Raw genomic sequence first — 19,267 nt, forward strand, 5'->3', positions numbered from 1 at the left:
AAATATCTTTTATCTCAGCCCTTTCCTGTGCCTATGTGTGTGGGAGAGTTTATTCAGAATGGCACATGCTTAGACAAAGTCAATTTGGACAGTCTAAATTTGATTGAGATGGGTTTGATATAGATATATTTTAAAAAAATATATAAATACCACCCAATCACCTCAGAATTAGACTTGACCTCTTCTGTGGCTGGTTTAGATGTGCCAAGAGTTGTAGTATCATTGCTGCAGTCAGACATACCTAAAAGTAAAATGTGTTAAGCACACATTAAATTGATTGTCAAAAGAGCTGTATCATTTCACCAATATTCTTACAAATACTCCACAACCTAAATCATTCATCTGCAGTCAGAATTTGCTTTGCAAATATATAATCATGAGTATCTATTGACCGTAATAAGTAAACAATTCTAAAAACAAAAATTCAGGAAAAGTTTTTATGCAGAATGTAAAAATGCATACCTTAATGACTAAAAAATAATTTTATAAAATCATTTTAGATATGAACCGATTTAAAAGATCAGCGTGTCAACTTGACTTGATAGATGAAAAAACTGAGATCCAAAGACGTCTGAAGTCTAAATATTAGTGAGGTAATGGCTTCTATAAAATCAAAATTTTAGACCAGAACTCGTCTTCCACCTCCCTGGCCAGTGCTCTTAAGTACTGATAGCAGATATGACTGTTCATTGTCAAAGTAAAACATCGTACTCAGATTTCATTCAATAAAACTTTAACAAGCTATCTCTGTTTCTAACTTATTCAACAACATTTAGACAATGTCAACTGCATGTGAAGAATTCTGCTAGCACTAGGAGAAAGAAAAGTAAAATCTAACTCAGGTTATAAGAATATAGTCAACCTTCCATATCCACGGGTCCAAATGAAGATCAAAAATACTTGAAAAAATTCCAGAAAGTTCCAAAAAGCGAAACTTGAATTTGCCATGTACCAGCAACTATTTACACAGCACTTACATTATACTATGTATTATAAGCAATCTAGAAATGGTTTAAAGTATATGGGAGAGGAGTTCCCGTTGTGGCGCAGTGGTTAATGAATCCGACTAGGAACAATGAGGTTGCGGGTTCCATCCCTGGTCTTGCTCAGTGGGTTAAGGATCTGGCGTGGCCATGAGCTGTGGTGTAGCTTGCAGACGCGGCTCGGATCCCGAGTTGCTGGGCTCTGGCGTAGGCTGGTGGCTACAGCTCTGATTAGACCCCTAGCCTGAGAACCTCCATACGCCACGGGAAGCGGCCCTAGAAAAGGCAAAAAGACAAAAAAAAAAATAAAAATAAAAATAAAGTATATGGGAGAATGTGCACATGTCATATGCAAATACTATGCTGTTTTATATAAGAGACTTGAGCATGCTGCAGATTTTGTTATTTGCGGGGTACTAGAATTAATCCCCCTGTAGTTACCTAGGGAGACTATACTCTGAATCTAATAAGAGACAGATAAACAAATAATCATAAGATGCCATATTAGGTACTCTAATGCAGAGAAACACATTTTTACTCAAGAAATATAATGGAAGAAACAATTTTACCATTTGTAAATTGAATCTAATACATACACTAAGAAAATATTACTACATGAACAAGTGGGATTCATCCCAGGAGTACAGGCTGTTCAATTAAGGAATCTATTAATATACAATATAGTCATAAATCTAAGCGGAAAAACCACAGTTTTCTCCATAGACACTGAGAAATCTCTTGACAAAAGCCAACACCCATTAATAAGTCAATACTCAAGGAAAAAGCAAATGGTATCTTAAGAAATAATTAAGAGATAATTTAATAGGAGTCTACACTATGATTTAAATATATATATACAAATATATATACACTTTAATCCTACAACCATTATTTTATTTAACAAAGAAATAACAGAGGCATTTCCGCTAAGAAGAGAAACAATGCAGACACCCAACATTTCTGCTTCTATTCAACCCTCAATGATCAACCAACCCAAGTCAATAGGAGAAATCAATTAGGAGAGTAATAGGTAAAGAAGTAAACCTATTCCTATTTGCAGGTGATGTGATAGTATACCTGAAAACCTTCAAAGAATCAGTAGTAAGACTAACTAAAAGGTGAAAGAATTTAGTGAAAAAAATAGGATACAAAATTAACATACAAAATTCAACAATTTTTAACTATTCTTGGAAAGTAATAATCAGGACATAATGGCAAAGAAAATCCCATTTACAACAACAAAGATTAAATACTTAGGAATAAATTAAATAATGTGTAAAATCTACATGAGAAAAATGTTTAAACACAACTGAGAGACACTAAAGACAGAGCCACTCTCTTGCCTTCTGAGACAGACTGGACTGAGCACATTCTGTCTAAAAAGTGGCCACTCTTGGCTTATGAGATGGCTCACACTCTATCTCAATAAACCTTCTTAGCTATCAAGAAAAAAAAAAAAAGACTAATCAAAATATCCAGGAAAACACTGAAAAAGGAAACTCACAAGGGGACTAGTTTTGTCAGATGTTAAAACATAACCGAAAGCAGCTATACTTTTAAAGCTCTATGGTCATGGCACATGAATAAACAAGGAGACCAGAATTAAAACTCTTGAGCTAGACCAAATATATACGGAAATTTAATATATAATGAAGGCGGCATCTCAGATCACTTAATTAAAGATAGACCTCTCAATAAATAGTGCCAGGAAAACTAGGTAGCCATTGGGAGAAAGACAAAATTAGACCCATATCTTACACCATAGACAAGAATAAACTTCAAACGGATTAGATATAAAAAAAGTGAAACCATAGAAAGTACTAAAAGAAAACAGATGAACTGTGCTTTAAACTTGGTACATGGGAGTTCCCGTCGTGGCGCAGTGGTTAACGAATCCGACTAGGAACCATGAGGTTGCGGGTTCGGTCCCTGCCCTTGCTCAGTGGGTAAACGATCCGGCGTTGCCGCGAGCTGTGGTGTAGGTTGCAGACGCGGCTCGGATCCTGCGTTGTTGTGCCTATGGCGAAGGCCGGTGGCTACAGCTCCGATTCAACCCCTAGCCTGGGAACCTCCATATGCCGTGGGAGCGGCCCAAGAAATAGCAACAACAACAACAACAAAAAGACAAAAAGACAAAAGACAAAAAAAAAAAAAAATAAAAAAATAAACTTGGTACATGGAAAGCCATTCTAATTTTAAGAATCTAAAGACAATTTAAAAAATTGATAAATCTGCGTAAATAAGGTTTTTAAAATTGTATAAACATCAGCACTATAAACAAAGATAGACAACTGAAAAACTAGGATAAAATATTCACAACGTATGCCTCAACAGGTTAGTATTCCCAATCTATAAAGAACTCTTAAAAACAAAGGGAAAAAAGACTAAACTCAGAGAGAAAGCAGGAAAAAGACATGAATAGATAATTCACTTTCAGATTAAAAGGGCCTCCAAAATATAAAAAATGATCAAATTCACTCATAATTAGAGAAACGCAAGTTAAAATAACACCGGGACACCATTTCTCATCTATCAGACTGGCAAAAAAAAAAATTTTACATATAACAAAACGTTGCCACTAAGGATGTAAGGAAATAGGCACTCATGTACATGGCTGATGGGAATACAAATCCATATGTGCATTCTGGAGGGAACTTTGGTAATGCCTAACAAAGTCACACATGCACTTACCTTTGGGGCCAGCAGTCCCATTTCTAGGAATCTATCCTGGGAATACATCTCCAACAAGACAAAAATATCTACACACTGCAGCACTCTTCATAACTGTAAAATACTGGAAGCGGCCTAAATATTTGTACATAGGAAAATGACTGAACAAACTATGATACACACAAACAATGAAGTACTGCACAACCTTAAAAAAAAAAAAAAAAGATTTCTATGATATGGAGACATTTCCAGGAACAGTGATAAGTGAAAAAAGCAAAGTCCAAAAACACCTATAGGTATGCTGTCTCCATATAAGAACAAAGAGGATACGTGAGAATACATGTTTCTACTCACTGGAACAAAAGAACTACAAGAAGAATAAACCAGAAACTAAGGAGATAGATTACCTACAGGGGACAGGTGGGAAAGAAGTGGAAAATAGTAGGAAATGGGAACAAGGTAGCAGGAATAAGGGAGTGACACTTCTCTGAATATACAGTCTTAAATAATTCTCTTAGAACCACTGTAATTTTTACATATCCTTTATAAAAATAATTAAAAGAGAAATTTGAATGGTATAAAATCACTAACAAATGAAACCAAGTGCATTGAAATGACTAATCCGGGAAAGGGGATGAAGGGAAGGAGGGGAAGGAGGGGAAGCGAGGGAAGGGGGAGGAAGAGGGAAAGGAAGGGCAAGAGAATAGAGTATCTTGACTGGACACTCTAACACTAAAGACAAAAAGAATTATATACAAACTCTATCAAAATAGCCAAGTATTTCTCACGGGGCTATGGGTTAATAATTCTGAAATTATGTGCGTAATAGAACAACACAAATATGTAAACAGAATGCAGATACTGAGAACCTGGTTTCTCCCTGGTTGGAGAAAATCGTTATAAACAAAGGAAAAATGCTAAATATAACCTGTGGTATTGGACTGGAATCAGAGTTATCTGTGTAAACACATGGTTTTTAATACATGCATGTGTTAGTATATTATCTGTACACACACACACACAAGCATGTCTATGTAGAGGTTTCCTAGCTTTGTGCACCGAGAAGACCTAAACATAGAAAAGAAAGAGAAAAACAGAACTGCCATCAGGTAAACATCAGAGCATGCTACGTAAAGATGCCCTGACGAATGCTGAAATCAGAGGGCAAGAAGTCTGAGGAGAAACAGGATTTACATCATCTCCAAGTATCTCCCACAAGCTTCCTAACTAAAAAAGGGAAAGACAGTAAGTGGAGAAACTCACAGTTCACAATGAAGAAAGTCAGCAGATCTAATCTAACCACGTGATTAAGTAAACACCAGCAGTAAGACATACTGACAGCACAGTCCCTAGACACACCACACTGAGAAAGACACAAGATCGTTTTTGGGGTATTCTTGCCCCAAATCCAAAAGCTCAGTCTAGTAGTGAGAAAACACTGAACGAACCCCAAAAGAGGAGCATTCTACAAAATAATTGACCAGTACTCTTCAAAACTGTCATGGTCATGAAAGACAATGAAAGTGTGAGAAATGTACAGATTGAGAGATACTACAGGGAAATAACTAAATTCAGTGTAGGTTCCCAGACAGGATCCTATAACAGAAAAATGGCAGTTAGTTGAAAATTTGGTGAAATTCTAATAAGGACTGTGGCTTAGTTAATAATATTATACCAATGTTACCTTCCTATTCTTGATTATATTATGGTCATGTCTGATGTTAGCATTAAGGGAAGGAGGGTAAGAAATATAAGGAAACTCTCTGTATCACTTTTGCAAGTCTAAAATTAGATCAAAATAAGTTTTTTAAAAACAAAAAGGAATTCTGAGCAAAGGCAGATGGAAGAAAATCTCCTCCACTGAGGGAAGAGTGAAAGGAGGGAACCCATGGGGATAGTGAAGAATGGAAAACAGAAGAAAGTTAAGGCAGTTCACTTTTGCTGTCTTCTACTGTCCTGTGAAATAGGAGTTATCACCTGCTCTCCTGTAGCAAACAGCAGCACCAATTAGGAAATTATCACACAGCTCAAGACAAGACCAAATAATAGCTTCAGAATGGGGGCTGGTCACCAGAAAGACCAAGCCATGAGAAGAAGTTTGGAACTTTTAGAGATGAAGAGGGGGTAGAGACTGAGTTAATAATTGATAACACCTTGGTGAAGAAGCCTCCACCAAAAAACCCTAAACTATGGAATCTGGAAAAATTCTATGGTGAACACATCCATGTTCTGGGATCAGGAAATACCCCAACTCACAGGGACAGAATCTCCTGCACTCAAAAGCCCATGTAGCTCCTCATTTGACAGCCACCTGTCTCCTTTATTCCATAATAAACCTATATAATAAATATATAGGTCTTTCCAATATATAATATAGTACCACATATATAGGAAAGACCACACAACCTCAGACAGATCGGGAAACAGGGAATCATATTTCTGAGAATTAGGTACTAAGTCTGTGTTTTGTTCATGTGAGTTAAATGCTCTGACCTCCACATTTTTTAAAGTCTGTTTGTCTATAACTTTAATAATATACCCAGTAATGGCAAGATTTAAAGTTAATGACTTGTTCACTAAACTTATGGTGATACTCACTTCATGATGTATGTAAATCAATTATGCTGTACACCTTAAACTTACACAGTGCTGTACTGCAATTATATCTCAATAAAACTGGAAGAAAAAAATACAACTTATGGTGACAGGAAAATGAAAAAGTCAAAGATTTCAATTTGAGCCATTAAGATATATGTTTTCTGATCTTTACGTGAATTTAAAGTTATCTCTAAAAGTTGTCTTCAAAATAAAATAAGTTATTATTAGAAAACGACCATCAATGTTGAGGCTTCACAGGTTTGGTTTATACTGGAGGCCAAAAATGCCTTCTATAAGTCAGTCAGAGGTATTCATTAACTAATGAGTGTAAGAACCAATGACCTATAAAGTGAATTACTAATTAGCATTAGGAAAAAAATGCCTAATTAATATTACCTGAAGTTTATAATTCACCCAACTGTTTGGAGTTGTTTTTGATTTATTACCAAAATCACATTTTGCTATCTATAAATTGAATAGACTAGATCTATCCAGAGGAAACTATCTAAGAACTTTAAATGAGGAAGAATTCTATACCCTATAACTGTTAAGTGCATTTAGGGTTGTCCCATGGCCCAAGGAAGAGAGGGGCAGGAGGTAAGAGATTTGCCAGGATCCTGGAAGCAACAAAAGACTATGGATAGCAGAAAAGAAAAAAATTGCCTTTACAATCTTCATAATGCCAGTGAGTTAAAGATCAGAAGTCTAATACTAAAGGACCTATGTATGGGATGAGTGCTGAATAGAAATTATAACATGAGTATTTCAAATTAAGGCTCTCACATACCACAGGAGGCTCAAGACATAGGAAAGCAGATATAAACAGGGCAGACATAAACATAGCACATCACACTGGAATGAGAATTTATATTTTTTAATGAAAATAAGTATGCTATTATGGAATCTAAAACAAAATTTACTTGGATAAAATATACATAAGCCTTCTAAAAATTTTCTTGAATTTTTATGATGAAAAGAAACATCTAAAGAGTTATTCCTTCTGGGGGTACTTTAGCTTAAAAAGTTGGAGAAGTACTATAAATAATTATGATATATGGGACCGAGGAGTTGGAAAATATACCCAAAATACGTTAGTTTTGTTTTAGTCAAAACCATTCAAAACAGTGGTTTTTTTTAATGAGGAAAGTTTCCTTAACATGGGGAAAAAACTCCTTTCCCTACTGTCAAGGCAAATGATATTGAACTGAGAAGGGTCTGCCACACAACATGTTCAAACTTTTCTTCCACAAGCATAATCAAATAAGAAGAAATAAGATAAAGAATCATTTACATTATGCTGCTGTCTTTATGTCAACAACTATCTGATATCTGTAAAAGCTATTTGGTCAGACACTTCTAAGTCCTTTTAGATAGTGATAAATTAAGTTCAGGTTGCTCATTAAGATAAACACATCAGTGTAGATAATTCAAAAGTAGAAAGCTTTGACAAAATCTGGTTAATTCTCAAGTATACGCAGTAATGAGAAACAACTTAAAAATCAATTTATCAGATACTCAACCATTCTCATCCTGACCATTGTTATCAACTTCTAACCAAGTCACAAAATTAACAGTTTGAAGAAGTCTTTTTATTTTCCCCATTAGGATTGTGTTACTGAGAAACTAATGAGAAGTAAAACGATAAGACTCTCAAAACTAAAGGACTACCTGAAAAGAAAACTAGCTGTAAATAAATTGAATTATTCAGTGTACTGTGGCCTCATTCTTCATACATAGCTAGCTAAGTTCCAAAACATTAGCAGTGAAGCCAATCAAGAGAACTGGAGTGACCTTAATTCTGCTACTAAATAATCCTCTCAATATTCACAGATAATTTTTTTTCAATGGGAAAAAGCTCAGAGTAAATAATCTAAGAATACAGCTTAATATAGATTCAGATAGTTACATATAGAAATATTTACACATGTGTGTACATACATGAGTTAGTGTATATTTTCTAGAAGCAATCTCAGCAATGAGTACTCATAGTGCCCAGGTCTTAGTTTGTGCTACCATTCTCCAGTAAAGGGAACCAGCCTCCTTGGAGAAATGGGCAGTTTAGGACTGACGCTGGATATATACAAGGTGAGCATGGAGCATCTCGTAGTGCTAGAGAGTAAGAAATTGCTTTAAAAAACAAACAAAAAACTTATGACAAAACAACAACAAATCTCAAAAACCCCAATGGCCAACGCTGGAACAATCTGAACAGCAAAATAAAATAAAGGAGTTCCCATTGTGGCTCAGCAGTAATGAACCCAACTAGTATCCATGAGGATGCTGGTTTGATCCCTGGCCTTGCTCAGTGGGTTAAGGATCTGGCATTTCCATGAGCTGTGGTATCGGTTGCAGATGTGGCTCAGATCCTGCGTGGCTGTGGCTGTGGTGTAGGCCAGCAGCTGTGGCTTTGATTTGAAACCTAATCTGGGGACCTCCATATGCCACAGGCAGCCTTAAAAAAGCCAAAAACTAAAAAAATAAAGTAATACTGGCTTATAACACAAAGTATAAAATAAATAGCCATGAATCAATCCTGATATAAATAAGTGACTGAATAAATTAATAAACGGGAGAGACAAGGCAAATCTCCTTTGCGGAAGAATTCCAAAAAATGTGTGGACATACTCTACTGTTAAAAGGTAGAACACAACCCCTTACATGTTAAATGCGTACTTCACATAACGACTTTTTTTCTCAAAAGTACAACAGGCAGAGGGAGGGAGGAAAAAGTAACTTTAGAGTGAACAAACCTGACACTGTCGAAAACCAGCTGCTTAAGGTTCCATCAACGATGGTAGGGCACACTGATAGGATTTACTCTTGATATGACAGGAGACTGGCACTTTACTTCGGTGCTCTTTCTCCCTAAGACACATTACCCACCCTAACCATGAGAAAAGAATCAGACAAATCCCAACTGAGGGAGCATCTACAAAACACCTGACCGGTAATCCTCGAAACTAGCAATGTGTCACTAAAAAAGACGAATCTGAGAAACTGACATATGACAACTAAATTTTGGATTTATTCCTGGATGGAATCCTGGAATAGAAAATCCTGGGATAGAAAAAAAGATATCAAGAGAAAACTGAGGCAATCAGAGCACATTAGGTAATAATGTACGAAAACTGGTTCATCAATTGTGACAAATGTAGCATACTAATGTAATACAGTAATAATGTGGGGAACTGGAAATGCTGTACATAGGAAATGCTGTACAGTATCTCCACAGTAATTCTATAAATCTGACACTATTCTAAAATAAGAGTTTACAGGAGTTCCCACCGTGGCACAGAGGGTTAAAGATCTGACACTGTCTCTATGGTGGTACAGGTTTGAGCCCTGGCCTGGCATAGTAGGTTACGGATGCCACATTGCTAGGGCAGTGGCTCAGATTCAATCCCTGGCTGGGAACTTCCATATGCCATGGGTGTGGCAAAAAAATAACATAAAGAAATAAAAGAAAATAAGTTTCTTGAAAAATAACCCAAAAAACACTGCGCTATGTTTTAAATTATTATTGTTTTTAATAATATAAATTTATATTAAATTATTTTCATGCATTTGGAAAAAAAGTATAACTGACAACTATTATATTTAGAAATATTTATATTCAAAATCCTCTATTACAAAACTCCATGAACTGAAATCTCTGAAACCATCAACTTGGAAATTCAATCGATATTTAGGTGTCAGGCACTGAGCTAGGTCCTAGGAGTCAATAATAAGCCAAAAAAGGGAGTTCCCGTCGTGGCTCAGTGGTTAACGAATCCCACTAGGAACCATGAAGTTGTGGGTTCGATCCATGGCCTTGCTCAGTGGGTTAAGGATCCAGCATTGCCGAGAGCTATGGTGTAGGTCACAAATGAGGCTCAGATCTGGCGTTGCTGTGGCTCTGGTGTAGGCCAGCATCTACAGCTCTGATTAGACCCCTAGCCTGGGAACCTCCATATGCTGCGGCTGTGGCCCTAGGAAAGAAAAAAAAAAAAAAGCCAAAAAAGAAAATTAAGATGCGTACCTGTCTTCATGGAGCATGGAGGTAGTGGAAGATAAAATCCTATAATCACACATATAAATGTAAATCACGACTGCAAGAAATGTACAATGTTACTACCTAGTCTGGGAGGTTAGAATGTTTCCTAAGGAAGCAAAACTTTAGTTGAGGTGTGAAGGAGAGCTAGGAGCCAACAAGTGAAATCAAAATAAAGAGTGGTCCAGACAGGGAGAAAGGCACATGCAAAGACCTTGTAATGCCACCAGCAAGACAAGTACAAAGGACTAAGGAAGGCCTACATGGGTGAAATGGAGAGTGAAGCAGAACATGGTAAAAGATAAGGCTGGAGAGCTAAGCACTGTTAAGGAGTTTTGTTTTTAATCATAAAAGCAATGAGAAGCCATAAAAAGACTGGGGGGTAGGGAAGAGTGACAATCAGATGTGTGTTTCAAAATAAATCACTGCCTTCAGGATGGATAATGGATTAGAGAAGGGCTGAAACAGAAGTGGGCAGACAAGAATGAAGGCTACTATAGAAATTTCAGGCAAGATGATGGTAACAAACTAAAGCAGTGACAGTAGCAGACAGATTCAAGAGATATTTAGAAAGAAAGGAAGATTAATAAAACTTGTTGAAGGGAGTTATTAAGACTCACTCCTACTTTGCTGGATTTTCCAACTGGAAAGATAAAGAAGTCATTCACTGAAATAAAAAACAAAGAAAGAGGACCAACATTTTGGAGGGTTTTGGGAGTGAGGGAGAAATCAGTTTAGTTTCGACCTTATATTTGAGATATTTTTAATATATTCAATAGAGGAGCCAACTAGAAAGCAAGATACACAGAGCTGGAACTCAGAGGAGACAGAAAACACTCATGTCCTTAGAAGAACTGACATCTTTATCCCAGAAAAGCGGCTAACTATAATCCCCAAACATCCAAGAACAACATTAGACTACGACCATCTGGATTTAGTTAAAACATAAAGCTGAGAACGTGGCAATAATATTTCATTAGCTAAAACAAAAACTGAGAGGCACCATGGGGGGACAGAGAGATTTTTCAATCTTGGTTCAATAGTATATATATTATGTCACTAATCATACAGTACTTAGCAGGGCTGGCCAACATCGTTGGAAATACTCAATACCTGTGCTGGCCAATAAAGTAGCCACTAGCCACATGTGGCTGCTGAGCACTTGCTATATGACTGGTTTGACTAAGGAACTCAATTTTTATCCTATTTCATCTTAACTTAAATAGCCACATGTGGCTAGTGGCTACTTTACTGGACATCAGCGGTTTAGAGCTTCCTCATATATATTTAGAGCTTGAAAGTTGGGTGTGGGGAACAGAGGGGTTAGAAATGTAGAAACTTTTATTTCCTCTGATTATTATATTATCTGATTTTTATTTCAAGAGTATATTACTTGTATAACTTTAAACTTTTTTAATTTTAAAAGTAATTAATATGCTATATAGAAAAATTGGGATACAAGAGGAAAATAAAAATAATCTGTAAAACTACCTTTAAGAAATAATCTACAATTAACGTTTAGCCATATGCCAAGTGGCTCAATGAAGTACCTGGAGCATCAGTGACCCAAGTTACTCTCTGAGTTTGATCACCTTTCTCTTCTACCCCATCCCCATCCCAAACACCTTGGAAATCCTTTAGAAAGCCATCATCTCTAGAACTCTCCCTCAAGACTGCCCAAAATAAACACTGAGTAATCTTCTTGCTTACCTCCCTTCCACCACAGTCACAATCAACCTCTGCCACCAGTGTCCCAAACTTTAACTGAAACCCAATCGCTATCCCACAACGTCATGAAATCATTTAATCACTATAGTGAAAAAGAGCACAAGAGTCAAGCAACTTTGGTAATGAGTCTTGTGGTTCTCCTTTCACTGTCTGATGACCTTGGACTAATTACTTCTGCTGGTTTCTACACCTGTTTCTTCATTTGTTAATAGAAAAGAATACCTAATGCATAGACAGCATCTCTAAGGCATTAGGACTAGCTAGAGTAGCACTCAATAAATGACAACTATTACGAACATCTATGTGCCTGGCACTGCCCTAGATGCTGAAGGTAGAGCTCTGAAACAAAGCAGAGTCCAGCCATCCTAGAGGTAACATTCCACTGGCTTAACCCCCAGGGACTCTTTCCACCTGGGGTGTAAATTCCTGATCCATCCCTTAATAGATGTGTGACTATACAAAGCACTTTATCTAAAAATCTCAATTTCTTTATTTCTAATATGGCAATGTCATTTGCTCTTACCTACTTGAGATGGCTGGAATAAAAATAAAATGAGAATCTATGTGAGGAGTGCCCATCGTGGTACAATGGAAACAAATCTGACTAGTATCCATGAGAACACAGGTTTGACCCCTGGCCTCAGTCAGTGAGTTAAGGATCCAGCATTTCCATGAGCAGTGGGGTAGTCACAGATGTGGCTTGGATCCTGCGTGGCTGTAGCTGTGGCGTGGGATGGGGGCTACAGCTCCAATTTGACCCTTAGCTGGGGGACATCCATATGCCACAGGTGTGGCCCTAAAAGGACAAAAAAAAAAAAAAGAATATATGTGAAATGGCTTTGTAGATTATTGTATGCTAAATAAACAGAAGACATTAAAGAGTATCATATTCCTCATCTCTTGTTCAAAGATTTCCAACCAATGTGCTAAAATACTGACTGTCCCTTTCCCTGGCCCCCTCAGCCTTCAGAGGGCCAAGGAGCCTGACAAACAAATATAACCATTTTTATGTGTGCCGTGATGCAGAAAAATTTGGAAACCTTGCTCTAAAACACTACCTCATGTTAGCTGAAACGGGTTGGCCAACCAACTCCCTCCTCTGGATGATTTAGGCCTCACCACCCACTCTGTTATTCTTATGATCCTGATTCAAAGATAGTGTGTCACAGTTCCCCAAAGGATCAAAAAGGATCAAGCCTGAAGATCAAGGAGCTGCCACCACAAATATACAAAAAAAAAAAAAGAAACAAAATAAAAACTCTTAGGCGACAGCATGGCAAAGTATTTCCAGTAATTTCCAGTAATATCTGTCTATAAGCATCTTACGACATCTTAAAAGTTTAGAATAAAGAGGGAAAGAAAGGATGGAGGGAAGAAGAAAAAGAGAACAAAGGGAAGAGAAAAAGAAAATATATACTTTTGCCTTGTAGAGAAAAGCTGAGAATCCGCAAGAGCTTCCAAGACTACCTAAGATGAGTAGAGACTAAAGATTACTCTTATGTTCCTTTGGTTTACAGTCTTTTCCCTATTTCCCAGAACTAATGTTGGTGGATATCTGACTTTTAGACTGTCATGGTTCCTAAGTCATCATCATCCACATATTGTGGAACTACTCTTTCCGGTCGTAGATATATTGTTAGTTTTTCATCCATAGCCGTGTAATCTTCAATTCCTGATTAAATTTACTCCTTCCTCCATCCTGAATTTATTCCTTATTCCATCCTAAATTAATCATTCTGACCCCAGACTCTAACAATGCCAACCCTTATTTTTGCATCATCCACCCCTCATACTTCATACGCACACATGAACACATATCTACAGGTTTATATTCACCTTGTGGGAAAGCTAAGGCCTCCTCCAAACTTATTTCTTTTTGTCATATGTTTTGGGATGATATTCAACCAGCTGGTTAGGTACTTAAGATTAATAAAGAAAGAGACCTTCTAATGTCTGACAGAAAATCAGGTGAGATATCCCCACCTCGGGCCAAGAAAGGCGTAAAGAAAATGTGGTAGAAGCAGCCTAGGTAGTGCTTAAGAGCTCACAGCCTGGATTCAGATAACCTAGGCTCAATCCTGGCTCCACCAGTGTAATTCTGAGCACATTACTTTAGCTTCAGTTGATTGTTTAGTTTCCATTACTTCAGCTAAAAAAAAAAAAAAGAAAATTTTAGCCACATCATAAGGTTGTTGTGAGGATTAGATGAATAAACATGTAAAGCACTTAGCATGAGGCCTGGCACACAATAGGTGAACAAATGCTAATTTGTGTTATGGTGTCAGATATAATCTATCTTCTGTCTTTCTCATTGCTATAAAAGAAAACTAATTTAGCATAATTGACTCTTTTTAAAGTTATGTTTTCCTGCCCCCCAAAGTGAGGCTGCTAGATAGAGGGAAAATTATTTCGTGAGCAGAAGCTGGTTACTCTAATAAGGACTATGATGAGCTGCACAGGTCTCTTCAAGTTCTAACATTCTATGAAACAGGTGTCAAACATTTAGAACATCAACCCTTAATCAACAAACACTTCACCATCAAATCAGTAAGTTCGAATATGCACTCTAAACTTACATAAACTTTGGAAGGCCACTAACTTATTCTCAAAAGAGAATGCCCAATAAATACTTAATACAGAGGTGATATGGAGGGAAAAGAGATGTCAAGATGGGCAGCAACATAACAGAGGCTTATGGACCACGCCATGGGAACATCTTATTTGCCCTTCCTAACCATGCCAAATCCCAAAGCAGACGCCTCAAATGAAAGACAAGAAAAGGAAAACAAAGTACACCAGAAATTTAAACTTTTTACTCAACTGTACCCAGTGGGTGGGTGATCTTTAACATGTATTAAATAAGAATAAACTTATCCATTTCTAAATCCAGTGGATTGCCACAACACTGGCCACACACAGCTATCCCTATAAAGAAACCTCAATACCACAAAACAGGAACTAAATAAGTAGGTAGTCTTACTTCCTTCTCTAGGTCTAGGAAGGAATTTAGAAACACCGAAGTTTTGAAGTAGCTGGAGATTTCATCAGTATGAAGCTAGAATCTCTGCATTCTACTCTCCTCAGTGCCCAAAACTAGCTGTGTACAGTTTAAAAAAATAATAGCTCCACACAAAAAGTTACATTAACTTCTGGAGTTCCCGTCGTGGCGCAGTGGTTAACGAATCGGACTAGGAACCATGAGGTTGAGGGTTCGGTCCCTGCCCTTGCTCAGTGGGTTAAGGATCCGGCGTTGCCATGAGCTGTGGTGTAGGTTGCAGACGCGGCTCGGATCCCGCGTTGCTGTGGCTCTGACGTAGGCTGGTGGCTGCAGCTCCGATTCAACCCCTAGCCTGGGAGCCTCCATATGCCGCGGGAGCGGCCCAAGAAATAGCAACAACAACAACAACAACAAAAAGACAAAAGACAAAAAAAAAAAAAAAAAAAAAAGTTTCATTAACTTCAAAAAGACACTACCTAAGGAGTGCCTTTTAGTCTATCTGAAGGTTATATACCTCTTTTGAGAATTTGATAAAAAAAAATGGACATTCTCCCCAGCGGGGTTGAAAACGCACTCAAACAAAACTTTTCAACCATAATTGGGGGGGGGGTGAAGGGGTGAGGAAACACCCTGAAAGTCACTGACCCCTAGACCATGGAACCCCAAAGCACAACCCAGGATTAAGGCAAACTAATTTATCAATCTGAAAAGATGAAAGTAACTGAGGCAGAGATTTTAACCCAGAAAATAAAATAAAATGAGACATATTTTCTCAGCTAATGGAGTGTTAGATGTAGTGGTTGGGAGAAAGTGTTGGCCATGTTAGCAAGGAAAGCAAAAAAAAAAAAAGAAAGAAAGAAAGAAAAGAAAGGAAAAACAAACAAACCAAAAAACCCCACAGGACTAACAAAAGAAAAGTGAATTTAAAACAATAGTGACGTAGAATCTGTTGTATTCACTCTGAGACAGCAGCGATAAAATAGCCAATCCCTGCAGACTTGACACAGGAATGATTTAACGTAACCAATTCCGGCGCACGTTCCCATGCCAAAAAAGCTAATTAAATTGCAATGTGAACACACACCTGCCACACTTGCAAGTGAAAACACAAGTTCACGAGAAGTCCTGCAACTCTTCCATTTTTTCCCTTTAGAACAGAGTTAGAGAAATGACATGCTTTAATCTAGGAAAAAATGAAGGGAGGGGGACAGAAATCCTAAAAGGGGGCGGCTAAAGGATCTGCAGGAAGTGCAGACTACAAACTTTTTTGAGATCAAAGGGTTCGAGAGGGAGATAAGAAAAAAACAAAGGAAGTAATAAGTAAAAGGGAAAAGCGTCTAGAAACAGTTCTTTAAAACAAAACAAAAAAAATCCTTTTTCCTAGACACGTAAACAGTAGTAACTTGGCAAAGAGGAACGGACGAGACGCCAGCACAACTTCCTTCCCAACTCCAGCATTCCTTGGCGGTCCGCGTAAGCTGAGCAAGGCTCAGGACCTTTCACAGGCGGGGCGCCTCCCTGCACCACTGCCCGAAGAGCCTCTCGCAGGGACTACCGCGTCTCCCTCCCTCCCACTGCGGAGGAGAGAAGTGCGGGATGCGGGGAAAGGCAGAGAACCGTAAAGGCTGGACCCCCAAACCTGACGGTGGCCCACTCCGAGTGGACCCACTCCTGGATCCTGCCACCCCTTTTCCCACTCGATGCGTGCAAAACCGGGAGGGCGCCGCCCCAGGAGGGCCGGTCCTACCTCTTCACCCGGCACACGCAGGTGGGACAGAAGGGAGGAAGGGGCAGAGATCCAAGGCCGAATACCTGAGCAGAGACAGATGGCACGGACTAAGGACAGAAGTGCCCAGTGAAAGTCCGGAACTGAGAGCCCCAGCGGCAACGTGTCCCGCCCCGTCAACCCCTCCCAGCCGCCTTCCCCCGCCTCTTCCCCGCCGGCCATCTCCGCCTTCACCTGTCCGCGGAGAAGCCAGCGGTTCTCACGTCGAGTATCAGCCCTGCCTTCTGCTCTCCAGAGTTGCCTCAGCCCTGGCCCCAAGTGAGCGGAAACGCGACCTGAGCCTCCTCCTTCCTACCCTCCCCCCCACGCACCTCGGCTCCGCGGGGGCGGGGAGCAAGTGCAGCTGTCACAGCCTCACCCTGACCGACGGCCGAGGACACGCAGAGCCGCGGCCTCCCAACCCGGCCTGCAACCCCCGAGCCGAGAGCAGCGGAGCCGGAAGTGAGGGGACCGGAAGTAGCGTTGTCCGTGGCTCTGGACGGCCTCTCTCTCCCTCGATCTGGCCGGCCCAGCCGCGTCTCGATGGTGCCGGCGCACCTCCCCCAAGGCCCCCTCCACCGCCCTCCGGGAGGCGGGCCCCGCCCCTCCCTCTGCGGCCCTAGCAACCACATCCGGGACTCAGCCGGCGCCGTTGCCCGGGTAATTTTCTAGCTGCGGTGGGATCACCATGGGGTGTGAGCGCGGGTAAAGAAGCACTTGCCAGAGTTGCAAGCTCGCGGGGAGACTCGTAGGCTGGTCTTGAGTGGTCGGAGGTCCAGAAGCCTTCAGCATCCTTTCTTTCTCACTCACACACCCCAGCCTCGGACGTTAGGCGCGCCCCCCCCCGCCCCCTCCGCGCCCCGCGCCCGGCAACAGACGGTGAGCCGGTGGCGGGAGGGTTGGAGGTTGAAGGTAGCTCACCGCCTGGCCCTCCTAGGAGAGCCAAAGCTTATTTCTCAGCTGCCGGAGAGCATATAGAAGGTTATTCCAGCCCCTTGGGGGGGGGCGGGGAGAGAATGCAGAATTTATGGAGTATAGGGGATGCGGGCGCCTGACTCTTCCTTCTTCCCCAGTGCTTGGAAGGACCCACTCTGGCCACGTCACTCACGCCCACCCCCTTCAGGAAGACCAGAACCCCTTGCCCTGCGTCCCTGAGTTCTTACGACCTGTTCTGTTTTGTGATCATTTCTGCTCTGCTCGCTCGCAGGCAGTGGATCCATGATACTTTGCTTTCCTGCTTCCCTTTCTTCATCCAGGTGACCAGTTTCTGCTAGCTTTGCTCGCCCCGTTACTTAAACAGATTACTGCCCTGCCTACAGAAACCGCTGAACAACCTTTCTTTCAGAGCCCTTTGTAGTTTCCTAAGAGGAGGCTCCAACCTGTACCTCGGATGTTCTCCCTGTCCCCAGCGCTGTATGCAGAGAAACCTGAAGCTCATTTACACACAATACAGACCCGTGATCCACCCCGCGCACATCTCCCTTCAAAGTTCTGGACTGCTTTTCCTTTGACAGCTCTTGGGTGCTCGTTTTCACCGCCATTTCACTTGCAGAAATGCTAAAGGTAACAGTACTCTCTGTGGGATCTCCCTCTCTTTAGACTTGTACTACTCACCTGCCTTGCTGCATTAATCAACAAGCCATTTTTATTGACTAAGCGCCCAAAGGCAGAACTCTGCTTCTCCAAATTGAGGGGGAGAGTTTCAGCGTAGTGAATGGTACATCCCTGTAGATATCGTCCGCATATCTGTGAACAGTAAAAACCCATGACACCACAAATGTTTCAAAAGTAAATAACAATATTTATTATCCGAGCTCTCCAGGACACCTCTGCAAAACCATAATGAAATCCTAAAACATTAATCTGTGGTTAAAGGGTCCTTATCTTAAATGGCTCTGTCCTTAACCAAAAAAAGAAAAAGAAAGAGTGAATATATATAAAAGTAATGCATAGAGTTCTAACAGTTTACTGTGGATATTCCTTTTCCAGGCCATCTGGTTAGTCTTCTCAATTGTAAGGAAAGGACCCCAATCTAAAATAAGTACTGCTCTGCTCTTGTTAAATAGGAACTTAAGAATGGAACTTAGTAGCCAAGTACAAGTGTTCTTCTTAGAGTTTCAGAGGAGTGATTAGGAAGATGTTCATAGCTGTGTACAGTGATACTTGAATGATGCTTAACTGTTTGATCTGGCTGGTGCCCTAAGGACTCCTGCCAGATGTCTCTTGAGACTGGGGACTCTTGACTTCGCTGAAGAAATCTATTAAACTTTTAGGCTCAGAGGTGTTTCTTTTATTAGAATGGTGGACACTTGCTTTGATTATTTGTCCTTAGCTGAATAGTTTTCTTGGCAGCTGCTGGTTTTGATAGAGCTTCTGATGGACTTGAGACTAATGCTAACTTCTGCTTGGTGAAGGTGCTGTCAGTCATTTTAGGTGCTCTTTGGTCTGCTGCAATTCTGGTATTTTGCATTAATAGTCCTTATACGTGGTGTTAT

At 39.9% G+C, this 19,267-nt stretch overlaps 1 protein-coding gene across 21 annotated transcripts in view; it reads right to left on the bottom strand.

The window, feature by feature from the left end:
- The window catches only part of ARFIP1 (ADP ribosylation factor interacting protein 1), a 101,658-nt gene extending 84,422 nt beyond the window's left edge, over positions 1-17,236 (bottom strand). For 4 of the 21 annotated variants that reach the window (XR_014811893.1, XR_014811894.1, XM_021100370.2 and 1 more), the window contains exons 1-2: positions 17,105-17,236; positions 162-241 (exon numbers count right to left, since the gene is read on the bottom strand). Coding sequence is in view for 8 of the 21 variants with exons in the window: in XM_021100370.2 (XP_020956029.1) it covers positions 162-239 (78 nt within the window). In the remaining 13 variants the exon portion in view is untranslated. 21 annotated transcript variants of the gene reach the window in all.
- Positions 17,237-19,267: the final 2,031 nt, after the last annotated feature.

Source organism: Sus scrofa, chromosome 8, assembly GCF_054392235.1.
Source record: "Sus scrofa isolate SSC_HxYL_T2T_F1_AM1 chromosome 8, Sscrofa_HxYL_maternal_Yorkshire_Landrace_v2.0, whole genome shotgun sequence".
Classification (NCBI taxonomy): domain Eukaryota; kingdom Metazoa; phylum Chordata; class Mammalia; order Artiodactyla; family Suidae; genus Sus; species Sus scrofa.